The following is a 25,437-nucleotide window of genomic DNA, read 5'->3' as shown; positions in this document are numbered from 1 at the left end:
AGATAAGAGTTCTAAGCCTACACTCTTTGTGTCTAGGCGTGACATTGAAAGGGAAATAGTGGCTCATCATCCTCTTTTCTTAGCCATCCCTAGAACTCTTAGAGTAGAATCACTTGTTGATAGTCCTCATTGCTTGGAAAATTTGGTAGAAGAGTTCCAAGATGTGTTTCAAGATCCTCCAAATGGACTTCCACCTTTGAGAGGGATTGAGCACCAAATTGATTTGATACCGGGCTCTTCTTTACCAAACCGTCCAGCATATAGGACCAATCCAAGTGAAACCAAGGAAATTCGCCAACAAGTTGAAGCTTTAATTGAGAAAGGATGGGTGCAAGATAGCATGAGTCCTTGTGCTATGCCTATCATCTTAGTGCCAAAAAAGGATGGCACATGGCGAATGTGTTCGGATTGTAGGGCCATCAATAACATAACAATTAAGTATAGGCATCCCATACCTAGACTAGATGATTTGTTGGATGAATTACATGGTTCAAAAATCTTTTCAAAGATTGATCTTAAAAGTGGCTACAATCAAATCCGTATCAAACCGGGTGATGAATGGAAGACGGCTTTTAAGACTAACTTTGGTTTATATGAGTGGTTAGTCATGCCTTTCGGCCTAACTAATGCACCAAGTACTTTCATGCGCCTCATGCATCATGTTCTTAGACCTTTCATTGGTAAGTTTGTTGTTGTTTACTTTGATGACATTCTCATTTATAGCTTATCTTTGAATGACCATAGGTTGCATGTTAGGCAAGTTTTAGAAACCCTTAGGAAGGAACATTTGTATGCTAACCTTGCTAAATGTATGTTTGCTCTTGATCATATAGAATTCCTAGGGTTTGTTGTGAGTTGTAAAGGGGTCCATGTGGACAAAACAAAGGTGGTGGCCATTCAAAAATTGGCCTACACCGAAATCTTTGAATGAGGTCCAAAGTTTTCATGGACTTGCTTCTTTCTATAGAAGATTTGTCCCAAACTTTGGTACCATTGTCGCACCACTCAATGACATAGTGAAAAAGGATGTGGTCTTTCATTGGGGAGAAACACAACAAAATGCTTTTGACACTTTGAAAGAAAAATTGACTAATGCTCCCATCTTGGCCCTTCCTAATTTCACTAAGACATTTGAGATTGAGTGTGATGCTTCAAGCATAGGTATTGGGGCTGTTCTCCTTCAAGAGGGCCATCCCATAGCCTATTTTAGTGAGAAATTGAAGGGAAGTCATCTCAATTATTCCACCTATGATAAGGAATTATATGCACTTGTTAGGGCTTTGTTTACTTGGCAACACTATCTTTTTCCCAAAGAGTTTGTGATACATAGTGATCATGAATCTCTTAAATATTTGAAAAGCCAAAATAAACTTAACTAGAGGCATGCCAAGTGGGTGGAATTCATTGAGCAATTTCCTTATGTGATCAAACACAAGCAAGGCAAAGTAAATATTGTGGCGGATGCTCTTTCTAGAAGATACACTTTGCTAAATCTTTTAACCTCTCAATATCTTGGTTTTGATCACATTAAGGAACTTTATCATGATGACCTTGATTTTTCTCTCATCTATCAAGAGTGTCTTAAGGGAGGACACAAAGACTTTTTTATTCAAGATGGCTTTCTTTTTAAAGGAAAACGTCTTTGTGTTCCTCAATGCTCTATTAGATTATCTCTTGTTAGAGAAGCTCATGAGGGGGGTTTAATGGGACATTTTGGGGTTGCTAAAACTTTGGATGTGTTGCATGAACATTTCTTTTGGCCTCATATGCATAAACATGTTCATAGTTTGTGTGATAAATGCATAGCTTGCCGCAAAGCTAAGTCTAAAATGCATCCCCATGGTCTATATACTCCTCTTCCTATCCCTTCAATGCCTTGGGTAGATATATCTATGGATTTCATCTTAGGCTTACCCAAGACATCAAAGGGAAAGGACTCCATTTTTGTGGTAGTGGATCGTTTTTCAAAGATGGCTCACTTTATTCCTTGCCACAAAGTGGATGATGCATGCCACATTGCAAACCTCTTCTTCCAAGAAGTGGTTCGCTTACATGGGATTCCTAGGTCTATAGTGTCCGATAGAGATCCTAAATTCTTGAGTCACTTTTGGAAGACCTTGTGGGGCAAGCTTGGGACTAAGCTTTTATTTTCTACCACTTGCCACCCACAAACTGATGGTCAAACCGAGGTGGTGAATAGAACTTTAGGACAACTATTGAGATGTTTTATTTCGGGGAATCCTAGAGTGTGGGAGAATTTACTACCCCATGTTGAGTTTGCATATAATCGTGTAGTAAATTCTACCACCTCACATTCTCCTTTTGAGGTGGTCTATGGGTTTAATCCCCTAACACCTCTTGATCTTCTTCCTATTCCCCTTCTTGGAGATGTCTTGTGCAAAGATGGGGATGAAAAGGCTTCTTTTGTGAAAACTTTGCATAAAGACATCAAGAAGAGAATTGAGAAGAAGGTTGGCAAGTATGTTGAACTTGCCAATAAAAGGAGAAAAGCATTGTTGTTTGATGAGGGCGATTGGGTTTGGCTTCACTTGAGGAAGGATCGCTTTCCTACTCAAAGGAAGTCCAAACTAATGCCTCGAGTGGATGGACCTTTCCAAATCCTCAAGAGGATTAATGACAATGCTTATGAGTTAGATATGCCTGATACATTCTTAGGTAGTCATACTTTTAATGTCAGCGATCTAACTCCTTTTTCTGTAGGTCTCCAGAATCCGTGGTCGAATTCTCTCCAACTCGGGGAGTATGATGGAGATCAAGCTCAAGAGAACATGGAGGCCAATCAAAAAGATCAAGAAGAGGTAGAGGCACAAATAGAGGACGCCCATGGAGGTCAAAGCCCACCTTAAAGGCTTATAAGAAGCATGTTCAAAGCTTTAGGAGCTAGGGGACATTTATTTTTTCTTTTTGTAATTTCTTTAGTTGAAGGTGCTTAGAGGGAAACATTAGAAACCTCTATTGTTATAGCATCTTTTAGTCTTTAGTTAGGAGCTTTAGGGGGGGTGTGTTAGTAGATAGGTGTAGAAGTAGAATATGAGGTGCCAAAGTGAAGGAAGGAGTCACACCTTCCTCATGCTTGGGTTTTGGCGCCGATTCTAGATGATTCTTAGGAGGGAATTTTTGAATTTGTGTTGCTTACATTTCAGCACCTTAGGCTATAAATAGAGGTGCTCTCTTTGTAAAATTCAGATTTGAATTTATCTAAAGAAACTATACTCAAAATTGGAGTGAGCATTGGAGAGCTTTTGAGCCTTCTTCTCTAGTCTTATCTTGAAGGATCCATGGTGTCCTAAAGTGGAGAAGGTTGAGGAGAAGGAGCGCGACCATCTGATGCAGAGTGCTTAGCAGGTTTAGCAGCAACCTTTCGCCTCCTCTTAAAAATGGGCCTAGAGTAGATTTCTTCATCATCGGAGGGGTGACTTCGACAACAACTTTAAGTTTCAAATATTTTGCAGGGGAAGCTTAGGCAGTTGCTTTCATCTTCTTGGCCCTGTCGCCAAGTCCTTTTTGTTAAGAGTACCCAACATGTCTGCTTAAGAAATAGGGGAAATTCAGTAAATAGATATACTAGTCAACACCAGCAAGAGTAAAGGAAGGAGAGATACCAATGTACGCCTTAAGTCCCACTGGGGAGAACTCTTGGCCTATAAGGGTGGCAGTGTTAAAGACCACTTTCAGACTGGAGAAGAAGAGGCACACCTCTCATTCCCGTTGGGGCATTTCATTTAAGCATTTGACGCCCTGGAACCTAGGTTTCTCAGTCTAGTACAAGGGGAACCCACCTAGGATTTTTAAGAATTTGCCCTTGAAACCCTTGTAAGATTATTAGAAGAGTGACAACGAGGTTCTCCCAGCTACCCCATTGAAGGACACCCACAACTGGCGACCAAGGCGTTTGGCTTCAAAGAAGTGCAAGAAGACCTCCACTGATGGCAGATGGCCGAAATGGGTGCAGAGGATGGAAAAACCCCGAACAAACGCCCAACTATTTGGATGTAGCTGGGTTGGGGTGACCTTTATTTCAGTGAGGAGTTCTTTTTCGAAGTTATATAAGGGAAGGCGGAGAAGAACTTTTTAAAAGACGGTAGTGTAGAAGTAACAAAAATGACCATCTGGGCCCGAGGATTCATCGCAGCAGATCGCCTCATCCTCCATACAAGGCACTAGCTTAAGGCCTTTATCGTTCTCCTACCCTGAATGCACTTTTTTGGACGCTCACTTTTCATATAACTCAATATTTCCTCGTGGGAAGTGTATATAGAGGTTTCTCCTAAAAGGGTATCAAAAGCCCAAGGGTACATGGCTCAATAATCCATCACTCAGAATATCTAAAAACAAGAAAAACAAACAAGCAAAATACAGGCACACATTTAGGCAATGAACAATGCGTGTTCAAGATTCAAGAGAAACAACGAAGCTAACAGATATAGCAAACATAATTGAATGAATGCAGAAACAGTCCCAAAACTGTTGATATCATCATGATGAAAGCGTTAAATGATGCCAAAGCATAGTAATGAAGCACAGGGGGTACCTTGGTTCGAAGAACGAGTCGAGGCGAGGAGGTTGCCCAGGATGAGGAAGTCCAAAGAGTTTGAGTAAAGGAACGAAGGTTTTGTGGAAGGAAAATGGAACAGTGAGAAATGACGAAGTTTTCGAACATTATAAAACCTAGTGTTGGGAAGGGTAAGCGCCAATGAGTTCTGGTCGTTGATGAAAGGCCACGTGTGTGCTTCTGATGGTGTGTGGTGAAACGTCCACTCAGAAACGCTTCGTACGTCGCGCTACGTGCGCTACTACCCACGAGACATGTAAGAAACCAAGGGAGAGTAAATAGCTTCTTCGCTGAAGCAAGCTCAACTCGAACCTAGGGGGCTTGCGTATTGGGCCAAGGCGCTCAGAGCTTAGTGCTCGCTAGTCGGAGCTCAGCGTCCGCCTTAGATAGGTCAACTCGGCTTTTGGTCCAAGTTGATAGGCCATGTGGTTGGGCTCAATATGTGTGTTAACTCTTTTCTATATACTTAACGTAACCCTTTGTACGCAAGGCCCAGGCGGTTAGCAAGGGGTAGTAATGGACCTAGGGGTGCGCTTAGTGTGTATGGGTCTAGAATGAGCAAAGTGTTTTCCCTAAACATAAGCCAATGCGTGCTAGAGCACGAAGAGATAGGTTACATGTATGATGTGTAGCGCCTTGCCAAGGGTGCCTATGTGAAACAGATTGGACCCCTGAAGCTGGTACATGAGTTGGTACCCTAGTGGTTATTTTGTTAAGATTTTATGCACTCCAAAGAGGAAAAGTTATGTTCATTTGCGGTGCTAAGAGAGTGTGACCTAGAACAGAATATCTTCCTATTGCATAGGATTTCAGTTGAGATGAGACTCTCGTGATAGAAAGTTGCTACAAGGGGTAGGCTATAAAAGGGACTTGAGATCCCAGGTAAAGGTACGATGTTTCTAAGACTGAAACTGGTTACTTCTTGTTTCTATAAGCTGTGTACTGACTTGATCGTCAAAGTGTAATCAACATGTAGGCCCCCTCTGTCTCAATGGAGTCGTTTTCCAACGTCCAAAGGGATGAGTAGATTCCAACAGAGATAGACAGAGTTAGAGCTTGGGATTGGAGTTAACCGACAACTAGGTCAACCGACAAGAACAATTATGTAGGCCTATAATTGGTTTGGAAGGGTATTTTTTGAAGGGCTATTATGTGGGGAATTGTTAACAACGGTTGGTAGGGACCCTAATGACCAAATGACAACATTGGCATATGATGTAGTGCAAGTTGAAAGCAAGGACTTATGGGCATGGTTCTTGGAACTTTTGATTAAGTATATCTAGGGGTGCAGATATATGTGCAAGACTCACTTTCATGTCTGACCAACAAAAGGTATGTAGCATATCTCCCTTGTTTACGTTTTTGTCTTATTTTGATGTAACTTCTGTATGTATCAAATTTGATAGGGTTTGCCTTCCATACAAGAACTTTTACCTAGAGCAGATAAACAATTTTGTATTTGGCATTTGTATTCGAACTTCAGAAAAAGATTCTCGAGTAAAAAACTTAAAAGTTTGATGTGGAGGACAGTAAGCAATACATATCTCTGAGCATGGGAGAGGGAGACAGAGGCTATAAAGCGCGTTAATGTTGAGGATTTCAACCATCTCATTGCAGTACCCCCAAGGCAAGGATTCATAACTCAACAACTTCTTTCTATTTATTCCTAGTATTACTCATGTGTTAATGTATTTTATTTAATTTTGGTCAAGACCAAGGTTTACCTCTACTGCCAAGTGTGACACACTTGTCAACAAAATTAGTGAGGCATTTAATAGTGTATTTGTTGTTGCACGGGCTAAACCTATCATCAATAGGCTTGAGGATATCAAGACTTATATCATGCAAAGATGGGAAAATAACAAGTTGAACATTGGCTCATTTTAAGGATCCATTTTTCCTTGTAAGCAGACTACAAAAGGAATAACATCTAACTCGCTTTTGGATACCAAGGTTAACAACAAAATTCATCCACCTTTTTTTGGGTTATAATTAATTGTGTTAACTATTACTGATATCTCACTATGATGATGATGTTAGATGTTCTATAGAAAACTTGTTCGATGTTAGACATATGTCCATCACTAGAGACAAATTTGTAGTGAACCTGGATAAAAGAGAGTGTAGCTGTCGAGGGTTTAGGGTTTAAGGTTTAAAGAGGATTTTCGCAAACTTTTAAGTCTACAATGAAATTACTTCGAGAAAACTTGATTCAGAATTCAGTTTGTCAAAAACACAAAGCAATTTAGCACAGCACCAGAAAAACAATCGGTTGTTTATACCAGTTCACAATATAAACTGAAATTAAAGAGTTCAAGGGATAGATAGATTGAACACACAGGTTTATACTGGTTCACTCTTAACCATGAGCTACATCTAGTCTTCCCAGAAACCACTGGGGAATCCACTAAGCAATCTACCCTAGATTACTTACAACACCACCAAAGAAGTGACCTTGATCCCCTCAAGACACACACTTTCTTTGGCTCAGCACAAACACCACTAAGAATGTTGATCTTGACAACCTCAAGAACACACAACACTTCTCAGCTTTACACACAGAGTTTCTTCAAAGTACAAAAGGATTACACTTGTTACAGAAAGATCTGAAATCAATACAAGACGAAAATTCTATTCCACACTCTCTTGATCCAAGCAATCTCAAAGCAAACTTCAACTCTTCAAAAGAAAAATCAGTGAAAAACTCAAATATCTTTTTCTTTGATTAAATCTCAGTTCTTGTTTGTTACACAAACATAACAAACTATTTATTGCTTTTAAAGACTGGTCAAAGCATTTAAAACTGGAGCGTAATCAGTTATAAAATCATTTAATGCTCAGTCAAAGCACAAAACAATTTTCTGTTATGGTCCCAAAACAAACAATCGGTTGAATACTCGAATCAATCGGTTGTTTTGGTTTGACAGCAAGTCAACCATCAAAAATAGTTTTCAACCTTTCTAAAAACACCTAAGTATAAAACAATCGGTTGTTTCGACAAAACAACAGGTTGTTTTTCACTTAGTTTGAAAAACACTTTCAATTATAAGGTTTAAGAATGCTTAAGCTTTGGATCCAATCAAGAGTGGATTTACACAGAAAATCTACCCCAGATCCTATTCTAAAACACCTCTGCAACAGCAAGCACAGCCAGCCTTCCATCAAACTTCAAAGGGTTTGGATTCTTCAAAGCTTGAACACACTTGATTCAGCAGTTAACTTCACCCCAAATTGGTTCAAGAAGACTACATATAAAAATGTATATTCCCCAATTGTCTACCTAGTCAACGATCAACATTTTGATGCACTCCGACCACCGAAGAAGAGGTTGTGTGAAGGACCTAAGAAGAAAAGAAGGTTGAAACGATGAGAGTTAATGAAGAACAAGACCTAATTAGGCAAATCTATATTACATAAAAAAAAATGTGGTATTTAATAGGCTTGGGCACAACAGGAAGTCATGTCTTCAACTTCCAACTTAGCCACATTCACAACCATCAACCTCAACCGTTCCAACCCAACCATATCCACCATCCCCACTTACTCAGCCAACAACCTCAACTAATCCAACTATACCAACTCGGTCATCCCAAGCATCTCAACTAGGCTAGGCACCACCTCCTTAAAACATTTGAAGGACAACAAGATCAACTTTAACCTTGCTTAGACCTAATACCATACTTAAATTGCAAAATAGGAGAGAGTGCATGTAGAAGTTCTGAATGATTTCAATTGAAAATATATTTATGACAATGTATTTTGAAGTACAATTATTATTTTATTAATTATGACAATATATTTTGCAAGTATAGTTATTATTTTGTTAATTATGACAATGTCTTATTTCAGTTCAATTATGAATAACTTAATTATGACAATGTCTTCTTAGGTATAATTGTAATAAATATTTAATATTTTTTAATGTATGGTAAATTACTTTGCTTCTTTGCACAACACATACCCACCTTTTGATTATTACAATTTACATTATATTGAAATGAAATATGGCAACAACCTCAACTTTTGATTAATACAGCTTACATTATAATGAAATCAAATATGACAACAATCTCAAATACTCATTGCTTGAATTGAAGATTACTTAAAGTCATTACATCACAATTCCAAAACAACAAACATTTCTCACGGTATTTTAACAACATTGACAACATAATAATGTTAATTACAACAACAAAATAAACCACCACTAACAACATTTGAATCCATTTTGTGGACACCTTCAAATGTTTCCCTAGATTATATATCTTATTCCTTTGTCTAGCAATAATTGCATTCCTGTCATCACCAACATCTTCAATACCCCATATGAAGAAATTACAACCCAACATTATACCACTTTGATAAGTGTCATAATTCAGTAATATTTCATACAAAAAGATAGGCATTTATGGACTTTAATTGATAAGAATAATTTATTCCCAATTTTGTTTTATTTTCAGGAATTTAAGGAAAGGTGAAGGATATAAATATATTATGAATAAAGATGTCACTTAGCCCAAGCCCAATTAGGTTAACTAGAAGGCATGAGGCATAACCCTAAACACCATTGGGATCATTGGGAGAAACCAAAGGAAGGAAACCCTAAAGGAGACAAACGTCAAGGAGAAACACCCTGAATCTTATTTTCTTTGGGATTGAAAGTAATATGTTCAAACTCTTATATATTGAGGTGATATTTATCCATAATATTTTTTTCTTGATTGATGATTGGTATTGTCATTTTATTCTCAGCTTGAACTATTCATGATCTTCATCCTTAGATTTGACTGGAAAGTATTTCTAAGCATCTGACCTAAATGATAATGCTTAACATATTTGAATGTTAGGAATAAATTTGAAATGTTAATTGCTATTAACATATGTTTGCAATGATAAGGATTTTTTTTTATAAATATGCGAGAAATCGATATTTGGGAGACTTTTTAATAATTTTGTATGCGAAGAATCGATATGAATAATTTTATATGGGCATCAATATCAATCAAATATGGAATATTATATGCTTTTCAAAATACAAAAAAGTGAGAAGGATGAACCCCAATCCCAGTTTTCCTAATTGACTCATACAAATCTTTTACTTTGCTTTTATTTAATTTTTATACAAATTATTGTCAATATCTAATCAAATCAAATTATTGCACATATTCTTATGCATAGTAAACATTTCTATTAGGATTTTAAATAACTGTTCATTGTTGGATATCCATCCTTAGGACAAATTATTACTTCTGACTTGGTACACTTGCCGTAAAAAGATTCATCACACTCCTACTTTATTTTTCACAAAATCATAAAACCAAATGAATCAATAACTTGGACAAAAGATGCATATGTTTGTAAGAAACATAGTTTAATAAATCTCACCTTGTACTTAGGACAACCCAAAATTGTTTCCCAACATTTTTATAGTTGTTGTTATTCTAAAAAACACAATCTCCACAATCGCAAATGGGTGCAACAAAAGCACTCTTGCTCGCACCACTATGACCAGATTTATAGTGCTGCAAACCTCATCCATTATAGCTACACGATGATGAAGATTGATACCCAGACATTCATGCACACTTAAGCAAAACCCTCACTCCTCCACAAAATAGACTCCAAAAAAGGCTTAATGCAGGGGACAAAACCCCCCAACATACATAAAAAAGGCAAGTCTCACCCTAAACCTAACCAACCTACATGTACATTCCATTTGTACCTAAATGCATTGTTCATGTGTGTATAAGAGAGCCACTTTATGTGCCATATCATCACCACTTAACGTCGTTCATGCCAATTTAACAGAAGGGACCAAATTCCATACATTTTAAAAAAACCTAAGACGAAATTGATTTTTTAAAAAACCACTATACCAAATTTACTATTGATCCTTAATGTAGGGATCACAAAGGTAATTAAGCCTTATAAATTCTAACTCGAGTGATTTGAGTCTTCACACTTTAATTTAAATAATAGTGATCAATAAATATAATTTGTATATAATTTGATATCATTTTAGTGATACCAATTGCTTGAGTTAAATTTAACCTTTAAACAATTTCAAAAATAAGAAAAGAAAAATAAATACAAATTCGTCCAAACGTCAATCATTAATGCAAAACAAAATCATTATTAATGTAATCATTTTTACATTTGTTAATGAAAAATTTGGCTTAAAAAACATGGTTGTAAAATTGAATTTTAAACAAACATTTTTACATCAATTTTATTTCCAAAAATGTAAAACAACTCTTTTATGTTGAATAACAAATATCATACCTGATATAAAAGAGTTTTTTTTTTTACGTTTGTTTCAATACAACTTACATAAAAAAAAATCTTTTCAAACCCTTCCAAAAATGTTGTCTCTCATTTCTTTCCTTTGTCCAGGTGTTTCCTCCATTAAGAATCAAAGTGTGAGTCTAAATTTCACATTGAGTAGAACTGAAAAAGTTGAACAACATATAAGAAAAAGACAAACAAATCCATTACCTTAAGGTTTTAGATTGGAGGTTGTTAGTGCATTATATGGGATTTGATTCATGTCTCATTGTTATTGAATCTTCTTGGTGTTTTCTCCTCGAAAGATTCAATAATAGTATCAAACTAAACATCTTGGTAATTGACTTAAGAAACCATGTTCCCATTGTGGTAAAAGTGATGGTATAAGTAATAGTCACTAGAGAGGTACTTGTGGTCATAAATGTTTTCACTTGAAGGGGAGTTTACCAATATGGAAAGGACTTACACTTGAGGGGGAGATGGTTTGAAATTCAAGTGAGTCTAAGTCCCAGATTGAATAAAAATGAGAAAGTTGAACAACATACAAGGAAGAAGACCCATAAAGCAGTGGTGTCAATCCCTTATATGAGTTTGACTTATGTTGAATCTCCTTGGTGTTTTCCCCTCAAAAGACCCAACACCATCTACATCTCCTTTGTGTCGCAACTATACCACATTGCAAGCCTTGTTGCCGCCAAAAACACACATATGCAACCCATCCCTCATCCTTGCTAGTACTGCATAAGTTTTGCATCTCACCATCCTAACTCTATGTTGCTGAGGGAGGACCTCGTTGTTGTGATGAGTTTGATGTACCTTTGCCTAGTCATTATCTCACCCTTTCCTGCATAGCCTCATGAGCATGTTACAGCTTGAATGCCTTGTGTCCTTGCTTCACATTATTGAGGGGGACTTCACCATCGTGATTGTGCTACCACCACCTTTTGGTTGAGTGCAATATCTCTCTAATGGATAAACTATCATTTTTTACCCCCGAGAACACTTAAAAAATAATGGTTATAAATGATAAAGGCAACATTTATGACATTTCAATTTGTCTAATGTGAAAAGGTTTCACAGTGTTTATGTTAGTTCCTCCCTAAACCAACATAAAAATATTCGCTTTTTTGCACATGTTATTGAATCAATGTAAATTAAGTTATTTATAAGCTACTTGTGTTTGTGTTGGATATGAAAATGACATAATTTGGTTCAAATAATTGACATAAAAAGTCAATTTTACACTAATGAATTCAATATATTATATACATTTTTACATTGCTTTAACTCCTTATGTAACATTTATCCATGTTTCCATTTCACGCCAAAGTATACCAAAGATAAATAAGTAATGTTGTCCACATATATATGAAAAATGTTACATGTGTTGGATCGAGTGCCTACCTATAACTAATAATCAGGGTGGAACTCTTTTTACCTTAAAAGCATAACAGTTCAAGCGTTACAATTTGATTGTGACTTGACTCACCTGTCCCCCGTCACGGGACAATTGATGTCACCTGCAAGAATCTCTCAACAATTTCTCCATTGGGAAACGAACTTGAAATCTTGACTTTGATATCAATTGTTGGATCAAGCGTTTATGACTTGACCAAAAGTTATGCTGATAGTCAGGATCCAACTCTTTCTACTTAAGTTCATAACAACCCAAAGATCATGATTCAATTATGACTTAGCACACCTAATCTCCACTACAGGCCAATGAATACCACCCACAACAACAACAATACACACACATATAAGAATACATTTATCATAAATGCTTCACTCATGAGAAGTCCTACGTTACCTCCCTCAACTTATATATTTATGGGTTAAATATGCTTTTCGCCCCTATACTATAACACGAAATTGGTTTTTTTCCTTGGTCCAAACTTTAGACCATTCAGGTGCTTGTAGTATGGAAATGGTTGGAATGAGTTCTTTTGTATGTGGAATTGTTTCAATTTGAGGTTTCACTTCATCAACCCATTGGAAGTAGTTATAGTGAGTATCAACCTTCAATCAAAACAACAACGAATTTGAAAAAACAAAACTATTAATCTTTGAAAAAAACTAACAATCATTTTTGTGTTGTTTGGTTAGGTCGGTTTAAATACCAAATTAATACTCTATTATAATGGGATGAATTAAATCGAAAAAATACCGAGCAACATGGCGCATATAAATGTTTCATATAAAAATGCTTGGATTTAGGGTTTAAGGAAAACAAATATTTTTTGAATGTTTATCCATTAAAAAAAGGAAACGGCTAAGTAGTTAAAAATCAGGGAAGTTATAGATGAATTGAGGATGAATCCACAAAAGGAGGGATCGAGTAACTCCACATAGGGGAGTGAGAGATATACTACAAAAGGAAAATAGACTCTCAAAAGGAAGGACACATTTTTGGCATTCAAGGGTAGAGACGAAAGACTAAAATTTTAATGTTTTCATCGACCTAATTGTCGTAGCATGTGAGGAAAATATCTTCAAATTTTCGACCTTGAGTTCGACGAGAACAATTTCATATATAAAATAACCCATTTCAATAATTTTCATATTATAAATACTTGAATAGTTTAAAATTTAGAACAAAGATAAAAACCAATTTCACATTATAATAAAAGAAAAAAAACATATTTAACAACTATACTATTAACTAACTTCCCTTAATCAATTGATTTTAAAGTGAAATCTAACATGTTATTAAAATCTATAATTTATCTTAGTGCCGAATAAAAAAACATTAAAAAAACATTAAATAAAAGAGTGTTGGGAAGTCACATATAATATACAATTTATTTCTTAAATGTTGCATCTTAGAACAATTTCAAAGAAACACATGATTTACTTTTTAATTATTAAAATCCAAATAATATTTTTATAAAAAAAACAAAATTAAGACTTATTTACATATTCAAAATATAATTGAATAAAGTACAATAAGTTCTCGATCTTTGATAGTTGAAAGAAGGTTCTTGAGTTTTGGTGGAAGAATAATTAAGGGTGGTAGCTGAACTACACGTGTATAAAAAGTGAGAAGATAACCAAAAATATGATCCGTGTGAATATTATTATTAGCTGGAAGCTCTGGTCTGCAAACATTTGGACGGTGACTATAAGTGAGTTTACTTTGCAAGCAGGTAACTTAGTATATTCATAACCAATTAGTTAACACACGCATAAAAAAAGTCAAATCCTTTAGATAATATTTATATAAATTAATATATATTTTATAATATTCATCTTCAAATGCTTCAAATGCATACCCGTAAAACTTAAAATTATTGATTTTTGTCATATATTATCAATTTGACTCAAATATTGTTTTCAATTTATTTTATTTTATGGATTACAATTTATAAAATCTTTATATGTTACCAAATTGTTTTTTGTATTTTTTATATTTAATAGATAAAATATTAAGATGGAGAATTTTTTACTGCGATATATAATTTGATCAAATTTTGGTAATCAGAAAAATTATTGTAATAAATTTATAAAATGGGAATCCTTGATATCATTATATCTCCGGTTAGTTAGCCATTTTTAATTCAAAATGTTGCAATGAATTACCTCACTATTTATAACAATACAGATATTTATTTATTTCATTTACAGCAGAAATTTTACATGTTACATGTTTCATAAATGCACCAGTTACTAGATTGTAACAAAATGAAATAGTCTCTATTTATAATTTTACACTTTTTATTATCTTAACTAACTATAATAATTATTGATTTGCGTAAATGAAATAATAAAGATTTTGAGAGAAGTATGAAGAAAGACAAAATGTTTTTTTTAATTTTATCAAATAAGATAAGTAAAAAAGTATTTTAACAAGTATAGATAAAAAGGTAAAGGTTGGACTTCATGTAACCTCCTTTATGTATAGTTCAAAGACCATTAATCAAGTTTATAATTCAAGAGATAATATCAAATCAAATATTTATTCAAAACCCTCATTTATTATTTATGATAAGAGTTTAAACTTCTTATTGTAAATCAACAAATATAAAACATAAAAATAGAGCATTGAATAATCATATCCAACTCTAACAAAGGATAGTTTAGATAATCCTAAATATAAAGAGTTAAAATTTATTATATAATCATTATTGAGCTTCTCAAATGTCATAAAACACCCAAATATGTGATAGATCAAATAATTAGGTCAAAATGTCTTATCATATTCCTTTAATTTCGATTATATTAAGTGGTAAATTACTAGGAACACACTTAACTAAAATGTTAAGCTTTACAAAGTTTTGTACCTATTTAGAATTTCTTGTGCTAAATATGCATGTCCTTATAGTAATCAAAATTTATTTATGAAACTACTTATGTTAAGCTTATGACTAATAGCTTAAAGAAACATAAAAGAGTTATTCTTTATATAGTTACATAATAAACACAAATGTATTTTTGCATTAAGTATAATAAACACAAATATATTTGCATTAAGTGTAAGTAGCAAACAAGAGCCAAACATAAATGACAATTATGAGCAAGGATACAAATATTATATCTAATTTATGTAATACTCTATTTGCTGAGATTTTTCAGTCTTGTGGGTTATCTTAATGGATAAAAAACATATAATTTTTTAAGCCCTAATAAAAACCTTATTATAATATAATTTACCATTTCTGTAAGTGGGAATTCATTGAAATTAAATATAATTTTTAGTTAAAATAAAATATTTATTGCAATTAACTTTAATATTTGAGTGATGAATTAAAAATAACAATTTTTACACAACTTAGTGTTCATAAGATTTTACAAACTATATAAATACCCCTAATAATATTTTCTATTAACCAAATAAAATTTAACCAATTATAATCACGATTTTGGTATGAATTTTTTAGTACCAAAGCCGCTTAAAGACAAAATATTGTGATCCTTCATATATATATATATATATATATATTTAATTTACATATACATTTAAAAATTACAACGAAATAGTAATAATAAATATGATAAAAATTGAATAAAATGAATATAATTTTTTTCTCCCTCTTAAAAAATAATATAATTTTGAATCTTGAAAAAAATACTTGATGACACGTGTTTTATATGATAAATTGATCCAAACATTAAAACTTATATGCTTGAACTTAAAATCATATTTTTAAATAATCATTATAAAAATAATAAATCAAACTTAAATATTATAGGTTATAAACTAATGTGATTTGATATTGGCATAAGATGCTTTTAAACTTTGGATGAAAAATCTATTTTAAATTTATATACGCGTGAGATTGTTATGACTTATAAAGAGACACGTGCTACCACTACACCGTTACTAATTGTAATAATTATATTATTATTATGTTTATACATTTATTTATACTATAGTTTTATATTAGACAGTAAAAGACGAATAAATAAATATATAATATATAATAAGAACATTTGACCCACCTTCGTTTCAATTGTCCTTCTCTGCGTATTTGGATCTCTCTCTCTCTCTCTCTCTCTCTCTGCCTCTCCTCTGAGCTCAGATCCTCTGCACTGAACCCTTTCTGCTTCCGCTACACCCCCAACTTCTTCTCCTTCTTGCTCACGCTTTTCATCTCCATTTCCCAATCTGGTTAATCGCTTCAATTTCTTGTTTTCGTGCTCAATTTTGAAGTTGGGGCTCGATCTTCGATCTGGGGTTTCGGGTTTCCCCTTTGGTTGGTGAGTGAAGTTACCGACACGGTAGGTGGCCGGTGACGTTGCTTCGTGTTAGATCTGTTCCGAGGAAAAAAAGAAAAGTAAGGAACAAAGAAAGAAGATGCAGCAAGATCAGCTGAAGAAGGTTGTTTCTTTCTCCACGTTGCCCCTTTTGTTTGCAGAGTTTTTACGGTGTTGTGAGGTGATGTGGCACACGGTGGTGTTATAAAAATGGAAAATTGGAAACTGGTGTGACGGAAAATGGAAAATAAATAAAAATATTAAGAAAATGAAATTATGAACCAATTGGTCATACGAGTGTGTTGAGGTGTTTGTTGTAAAAATCCCTTTCGTTTTTGTTCTTGTTTCTAGATGTGAAGTTGTGGTTTTTCTCCTTTGTGGTTGGTGGATCTTGCATGGTTTTAGTTTGGAGGGTTCAATTTTGAATGGGCGTCACTGTTGGATTGGGCTCGAATCTGCTGAATTTTTTTGATTAATGGTGGTTGTTGTCACTGAATCTCGTTCTTTATTTACAAGAAAATTTGCATGTTTTGGAGTCCATTGGAGTATTTGTATAATTAACATTCTTTTCAATCGTGGTATCTTGCTAGTGATGATTTGTGAAATGATAGTTTTCGGATTCTACTGTGTATTGTTTTGTAGATTCGTATGAGTTTGTTAACCTGTTACCTGTATATGTAGTTTGATTTTGTTCCTTCATAAATGTTTTCGGGCTGATTCTGCTTAATTTTCAATCATTTGTTATTAGTTGATTTTGAGTGTAAGAATGTGTAATTTATTAATGTGCAGGATATTAAAGAGTTAGAGTTTTTCACTGAGTATGGGGATGCCAACAGATACAAGATTCTTGAAGTTGTTGGGAAGGGTAGCTATGGAGTTGTTTGTTCAGCAATTGATACACACACTGGGGGGAAGGTTGCAATAAAGAAGATTCATGATATTTTTGAACATATCTCTGATGCCATTAGAATCCTCAGGGAAGTGAAGTTGCTTAGACTTTTAAGACACCCTGATATTGTTGATATTAAGCGGATCATGTTACCGCCTTCAAAGAGGGAGTTTAAAGATATTTATGTTGTCTTTGAGCTCATGGAGTCTGATCTCCATCAGGTCATCAAAGCTAATGACGACTTGACCCGTGAGCACCATCAGTTTTTTCTTTATCAAATGCTACGTGCATTGAAGTATATGCATACAGGTATTTGCTCTTTCATTGTGTGGCCTTGATATACATTCTTGTTAATCTGTTATATATTCTTAAATAATCGCACCAAGTTGCTTCTAAATGATCTTATGTGTGGTTGCAGCTAATGTATATCACAGAGACCTTAAACCCAAGAATATTCTGGCAAATGCAAACTGCAAACTGAAAGTTTGTGATTTTGGTTTGGCTAGAGTTGCATTTAATGATGCCCCAACAACAACATTTTGGACGGTACTGTTTGTTTTGTTTTTAAATTTGAATTGCAAGTAGAGCGTATGGAAGTTATAACTGTTTCTGCATATTCAATCAGTAATATTGAGATTTCTCGTTATTTCATTTGGTGCATATTGCAGGATTATGTTGCTACAAGATGGTACAGAGCCCCAGAACTGTGTGGCTCCTTCTTTTCTAAGGTATATAATTTTGGCCAAATTTATGTAAAATAGGTCATTTATAGAGGCATATATGCTTATTTTTAGCTGTGTGGTAGTATTGTGATATTATTATTGAGATTTGTTTGAGTTAATAATTTTCTGGACATCATCATTGCATGTTGTTGTATCATAATCTTAGCTGGCTTTGTGGTTTTTATTCAAGGCTTGTTCCCCTTTAATTTTTCATGAGGGAGAACATCTTATTGCATTTTTTGGTTTGAGAGTAATATAGAACTATGGAGTTGAGTATCATGCACATGCTGTAGCATGCAATATAAATGATGGTAAATTGATGGGACATTTGGTAAAATTTTCCAAGAAAATATTTTTAGGACCTGAGTCCTGAGACCTAGGTAGGCAAGTAAAGGAGGTTAGTATTCGGCATTGAAAGGTTTTAAAGTTCGTATGATATTTTACCAATATTTACTGTTTATCATTTTGGCTTCCCAGAAAGGAGAAATTGGAAACATAGTTTGCTTGCCTGACCTGTAAAGGTGTTGCCATTATTTCTGTTCTGTATGAAATGCTTTGTATGTTTTATAGTAAACAGTAAAGCCTAGATTGTAATAATTCTTGTTCAGGGAGGACTATTGATCTCTCCTGGAAGTTGATTTTATCTGTCCTTCAGGTAACTGTGTCAGTTTGTCTGTTTCTCTGAAGTGGTTTCGTTGGGATGTGTAATTGCACTTCTTCTTTAGTATAATCATTTTCTTGGAATCTTTTTTGCAGTATACACCGGCAATTGATATATGGAGCATTGGATGCATTTTTGCAGAGGTGTTGACTGGAAAGCCACTGTTTCCTGGAAAAAGTGTTGTGCATCAATTAGATTTGATTACCGATCTTCTTGGGACACCATCACCTGAAACAATTGCAGGAGTATGGACTTCCTTTTTTCTTTTTTTGTTTATCTTTCACTTAATCTTATAGATTTGGGCTTGCTAGTGGTGTTGTTTCTTTCATGAAAAACTATTTTATAAGTATCTGGGAATTAATTTCGTTTTGAATTTATGCAGGTTCGAAATGATAAGGCGAGGAAGTACTTGATGGAAATGCGGAAGAAATCTCCTGTGCCATTTGAACAGAAATTTCCGAATGCAGATCCATTGGCACTTCGTCTACTGCAAAGGCTTTTAGCATTTGATCCAAAGGATCGACCAACTGCTCAAGAGGTATCTGTTTATTTATGATTCCCGTATATTGTATCCCATTTAGTGACGTATATTCAGGTTCATTGTATTGAAAGTTAACTTTTTTTATTCAATATAAATCTGAAAGAAATAATTATGCATCTATCGTTGGCAGGCACTATCTGATACCTTCTTTAAGGGTTTGGCCAAAGTTGAGAGAGAACCGTCATGTCAGCCAATTTCACGATTAGAATTCGAGTTTGAGAGGAGACGGGTGACAAAGGACGAAGTTAGGGAACTAATATATCGGGAAATACTGGAATATCATCCCCAGTTGCTTAAAGATTACATGAATGGAACTGAAGGCACTCACTTCCTTTACCCTAGGTTGAAGCTTATACTCGTTGTTTTTTCTTACTGATGTGCAACATAACACAATGTATAAATTATATGCAATGCTTATTATTTATGGAGATATGTTACTTGCAGTGCAATAGATCAATTCAGAAAGCAATTTGCTTATCTTGAGGAAAATCATGGTAAAAGTGGTCCTGTGATTCCTCCAGAAAGGAAGCATGTCTCCCTTCCAAGGTAATGCTAACTTGTACTGACCATGCAATGCTTGGTATTGTTACTTTACTGTATTTAGCTTCTGGCTATTAGTTTTGGCACCCATGTCAAGTTTGTTACTTTTAAGTAAAACTTTCTGATGTATAATAATTTCCATTTAATTTTTGAAGGTCTACTGTTCACTCTTGTACAATTCCTCCTAGTACACAGCCATCCTTTGCTTCATACGAGAGCAAACAAATGGTGGCAGAGGCATCAAAGATTTCGAGATCAGTAGAATCAAATTCTGGAAGTCAGTTAAGGAGTTCACGACCTCCGCCAAGGGTGCCAGCAGGTATAAACTACATTATTAATGTGGTGCTACCTTTACTCTTTTAATGAAATTATAAACTATATAAAAGCTCATAAATCCTTATAGCATTGTAACGTGAAGCTGATTTTGAACTAGGTACTAATGTTTTTCTTTCCGTGCCACAGCTAAACCAGGTCGAATAGTAGGGCCAGTTCTGCACTATGACAATGGGAGAACCATAAAAGATGCTTATGACCAAAGGATCTTCTACCGAAACACGCTTCCTCAAGCCGTCTCTCCACACTGTTTCCATAGGGTGCAACCAACTAACACGAAAGCTACTTCAGAAACATACAAGGATATGTCACAAGGCAAACATCAACTCTCATCCCAGCAGTGTAGCATGCCAGCCAGACCAGCTATTGATCTTAACACTAATCCATACTATCAACAGGGGAAGAGAGACCACTTAAATGATCCTGTTGGTTCTATTGATGCAAAACTGCTGCAGGCACAATCTCAATTTGGTGCAGTTGGTGCTGCAGCAGTAGCTGTTGCTGCTCATAGGCATTCAGGGAGCTTTCACTATGGATTGTCATAGGTTATAAGGTTTTAAGAGGAACGCATACAATAACTAGTATGCTTTTTATGCCTAGGGTTGGAAGGAAGTTGATAAAATTTTAGACGGGTTTAGGTCTGGTAACGTTTTCCACTTTTGCTTTCAGATTGCCATCATTGTAATTATATGTACATCATTTAATTGATTAATAAAAAAAATTGATTGTTTCTCACCCCCTCGATGCAAATATCATCCAAGAAAGAAAACATTGAAATTGTAAATGAATTTCCCTCTTGCTAATGTCTGTTCAATAGATGTTGGCAAATGAAGTTTTATAAGGTTGTACCCTTTTACATAATCCTGTGCTGTAAACAAGATAGCATAGCATGACAATGGGTACCGGAAAGTGTAACAATATCACTAGTTGTTAAGCAGCAGAATTTTCACATGCTTCTTGTGTCATGTAATGGTATCACCAAGGAATCCTTTTCTAACATATGATCTCAAATAGAATTAATATTCAGTATATTGGGTTGAAGTTTGGCAAATTTAATATTGAAGTAGTTTTTACTTTGCAAACTGAGTTTGTAAAAGAAGTCTTAGACTTGCTTTAGCAAACATTTGGTTTCAGACAAATAAAGTGTCCTAATGCGCTTTGGAAAGATAATAAAGTATGTTTTAAAACTTATTAAAATGAGTTTGGAGCCACCCAAAACATTCTTTTAGATGTCCTAAACAAATGGTGAAAGAAATTTTCGAAGTTCATGCAAGCAACTACTATTGCCGCACCAACATTAACGTTCCATGACCCATAAAAACTTCCTCAGATGATCATTCTTGCCTTTTCATACACTTTGTGCTACATTATAGGCATATTCATAAACCCTTTTACTAAGCAAGGAAACTTAGGTGAGTGTATGAATTACTTTGCTTTGAAGTCAGTTTTTGTGATCACTGCAGTTAAGGTGTCCATGTTGCCACTTTTGACCATTACCATCCATAACTCCCGACCTTTGAGCTTCTAAAACCTCTAATTTTTCTATCCTAGTTTGTTAGCACTCTCACTTCATAGGAAAGTAAACAACAACAAAAAATCTCGAAAAGCTAACACCCTTGCCGTCCAATTGACAATTGCTGACGAGGCAAAAATATTAATATCTTATAATTTCGTAGGCTCACACAGATTTGAAATTTTGGGTGAGATTTGTGGTCATTGGCCTCGTCGTGGTGGGTGTCATGTGGTTTTCAAGCGTCATGGTGCCGTTGTGCAATGGATGGTGCTTTGCCCCGGTGTGTTGGTTGGCTTTAGAGGTATGAGTGGTGGTCTTTATGACGGTGAGTGGAGTTGTCATTGCTGAAAAACCATCCAGTCAAACCAAGCACAAAATAAGGAGGTTGAAGATGATGGAAATCATCAACCACAAACATTCCCATATTAAGGAGGATGAAAATGTAGTTTATGAGCCTAATTGAGTTTTGTTTATTTTCCTAGGTAAAATAAAAAAGACAACTATAGGTCGAAGGAATGTATAAAACATATTCAAGAAAATTTTCAAGTTATCAAAACATCAACCAGAGTCTTAGTTAGAATGACACAAGAAGATTGAGTTTCAATTGATTTTAAGGGAGACAAGTCAACATCATTTGGGATCATGGACCATGTATTGAGTTAAGTAGTGTAGGTTTTGGTTCTTGTATTTGGGTCAAGACTAGAATATAGTTAAAATAAGATAACATAAGCCATCTAGGGTTATATTTGGGTTTTCATAAGCCAAATATAAACCCTAGACATCCCAAGTGTCACACACAAGGAGGATGAAATTACCATGTGCTTCACATGAGAGAAGGCATGGAGAATGTGACTAGTCACATGACACACTCTCATTTGACTCCTTTTGGATTGACCCTAGCACTAGAAATAAGTGTGCTAACCTCATGTAAAATTGACCTTTGAATGATTAGTGTTATGTTGCCAAATTATAACCTAAACATTTGCCTAAACTCACACTCTAATGTAGTCTTCCTTCAAGGTGATGGAAAAAACGCACGCGGAAACAACACACATAATCATGAATCAACTGCAGAAAAATAAACGACACAAGATTTAACGTGGTTCGGTCGCCAACTGCAACCTACATCCACCGGGGCAACTATTAGGTTTACATTAGATCCTGTTGCACACCAATTACAAGTACAATGAACTCTTTAAATAGAGATAAATAGAGATAATAAAGGGACATAATAATTAAGCCCACTCACTAAACATGTGTCTAGTCAGCCCAACCCAATTGGTCCTAGCTTCATACCCAACAATCTCCCACTTGAAGCCACGGAACAATGTTCACCTACGCTTCAACTGTGTACATTGTGTCTTGTCAGCCCAACCTAATTGGTCTTGACTTCGTACCAACAATCTCCCACTTGAAGTCACGGAACAATGTTCACCTGCGCTTCAACTGTGTAGATGTACTTCTGTAATTTGTCGATGAAACTCACTGTTCCACCTCTAGTTGCCACCAGCCTTCTTAATCATTTTGAAGATTTCGTTAAAACTCCCCTGAGTTTCAACACGTCAGTCACTGACTTGTTCTCTGTTCCTACCGACTCCCACTTACAGGAACTGTCAGATCCTAGAACAACCTGAGTTTCAACACGTCAGTCACTGACTCGTTCTCTGTTCCTACCGACTCCCACTTACAGTAACTGCCGGATCCTGGAACAACCTGAGAACAAACACTCTCCCTATTCAACAAGAATTTTTCTGGAGAAGTTTCAACCGCTGGAATACTGGTTCTCCTAACCCACTGTCATCTAGGAACCTTAGCTGAAGCACGACCCGTGCTCCCACTGCCACAAGTACCTCTGACTGGTCTACCTGAACCTTTCCATGCTCGTTCATCCTGAATCTGACCTGTGGCTTTGGGTTTCTCTCTTGTAAAGACAACCCTCTTCTGCCCACGAGATTCTGTGAACCGGACTTTGTTTATCTTCTGAACTGGGATAGTCACTCCCTCAGACACGATAATCTGACTATATACAACGAACCTCTCTTTCTTTCGCAGGCCATGACAAGATTTCCCTTGACGACCTTCCACTGCTGATTTCCGAACTTACTTCATGTCCCTGTTCGTCAAACTGCTTAACAGAAATTAAACTTTTCCTCAAGCTTGGAACAACTCTTACATCCTTCAAAGTCCAAAATCCAACTGGTGTCTTCAACACTATGTCACCCATGCCCGCGTAATATCAAAAGTTCTATTGTCCGCTAGTCTTACCTTTCCAAAGTCTCCAATAACTAGATTCTGCAATGCTTCAGAATCCATGACCCATGAATCCACACTGCTCTCCGCGCAACAGACTAAGAGGTCCTCGTCCGCGAAATCTTCTGCAATGCTGACTTGTTTATCATTTGGGCATTGATTCCTGAAATGCCCAACCTCCTTGCAGTTCCAACATGTTACACTTGAGCAATCCCGAGTCTTTGACTGACTCCTTCCTTTGTTCTTGCTCCCACTATCTTTGATATTTCTCTTACCTCTCATGACATATAGCGATTCACTAGATAATTCCCCAGAACTCCTTCTTCGGACATCCTCGCCAAGAATGAGATCACGAATCTTCTCAAAAGTGAATCCATCGGATCCCGCTGAACTGGTAACTGCTGTAACCGTTCCGGACCAACTGTCAGGCAAAGACGATAATAGTAGTAAAGCTTGAACTTCATCATCGAACTTAATGCCCACTGACATAAGTATGGCTAAGATCGAATTCGTTTTATTGATGTGCTCAATAACTGAACTGTCTTCCTTCATCCTTGTGTTTACCAATTCCCTAATCAGAAACACCTTGTTTGCAGCAGATGGCTTCTCGTACATGTTAGACAATGCTTCCATGATACCTTTCGCTGTCTTCTCCTTCAAAATGTTGAACGCAACATTTTTACTCAAAGAGAGTCGGATAACGAATATAGCTTTCCGATCCAAACCTGTCCACTCTGCATTAGACATCTTTTCTGGCTTGTCATCCAAAGCCACGTCCAAATCTTTTTGAACTAGCAAATCCTCAATTTGCATTTTCCACCAACTGAAATCTATACCATCGAATTTTTCAATTCGGAACCTCCCTTCTTCTGTCATCTCAAATGACTAGACGAGATACTCGGTACAACTGATTTCAGATCTTGGCAATCTTTTTTTTTTTAAATCAAGAACACAAAAATTGCACCACCCAAAATCACTCACCAACAGACCTGGTCGCAGTCCCCACTGCCCTGGCGCTCCGCACCACCACCGTCGCTGGTCACCGCTGTTGTGAAGCAGATCTGGGAAACCCTAAGCCTTAGGACGCTGCTACAACCCCTGTAAAACCCTAGCTTTGGGATGTTGTTGCCGCCTCTGCGAAACCCTAACTTTGGAACATTGTTGCCGCCTCTGCGAAACCCTAACTCTGGGACGCTACTGCAACCGCAATTTTCACATCTCGTCGATTAATTTCTGCTGATCGGATCTCTAGTGTGTAAACGAACCAAGGCTCTGATACCACTTGATGGAAAAAACGCACGCGGAAACAACACAAATAATCACGAATCAACTGCAGAAAAATAAACGACACAAGATTTAACGTGGTTCGGTCGCCAACTGCAACCTACATCCACCCGGACAACTATTAGGTTTACATTATATCCTGTTGCACACCA

At 35.8% G+C, this 25,437-nt stretch overlaps 1 protein-coding gene across 1 annotated transcript; it reads left to right on the top strand.

The window, feature by feature from the left end:
• Positions 1–16,273: 16,273 nt before the first annotated feature.
• LOC137835172 (mitogen-activated protein kinase 19) lies at positions 16,274–20,973 on the top strand. Its single transcript, XM_068643548.2, has 10 exons — positions 16,274–16,676; positions 17,342–17,750; positions 17,860–17,987; positions 18,110–18,169; positions 18,920–19,069; positions 19,207–19,362; positions 19,496–19,707; positions 19,810–19,911; positions 20,061–20,224; positions 20,368–20,973. The coding sequence occupies exons 1-10, from the start codon at positions 16,653–16,655 to the stop codon at positions 20,781–20,783; spliced, it is 1,821 nt and encodes a 606-aa protein (XP_068499649.1). The 5' UTR covers positions 16,274–16,652; the 3' UTR covers positions 20,784–20,973.
• The last annotated feature ends 4,464 nt before the right edge of the window (positions 20,974–25,437 follow it).

This window comes from Phaseolus vulgaris, chromosome 5, assembly GCF_051622355.1.
Source record: "Phaseolus vulgaris cultivar YP4 chromosome 5, ASM5162235v1, whole genome shotgun sequence".
Lineage (NCBI taxonomy): Eukaryota > Viridiplantae > Streptophyta > Magnoliopsida > Fabales > Fabaceae > Phaseolus > Phaseolus vulgaris.
Note: the sequence above shows the minus strand (reverse complement) of the source record. Positions and strands in the feature narration are given on the sequence as shown.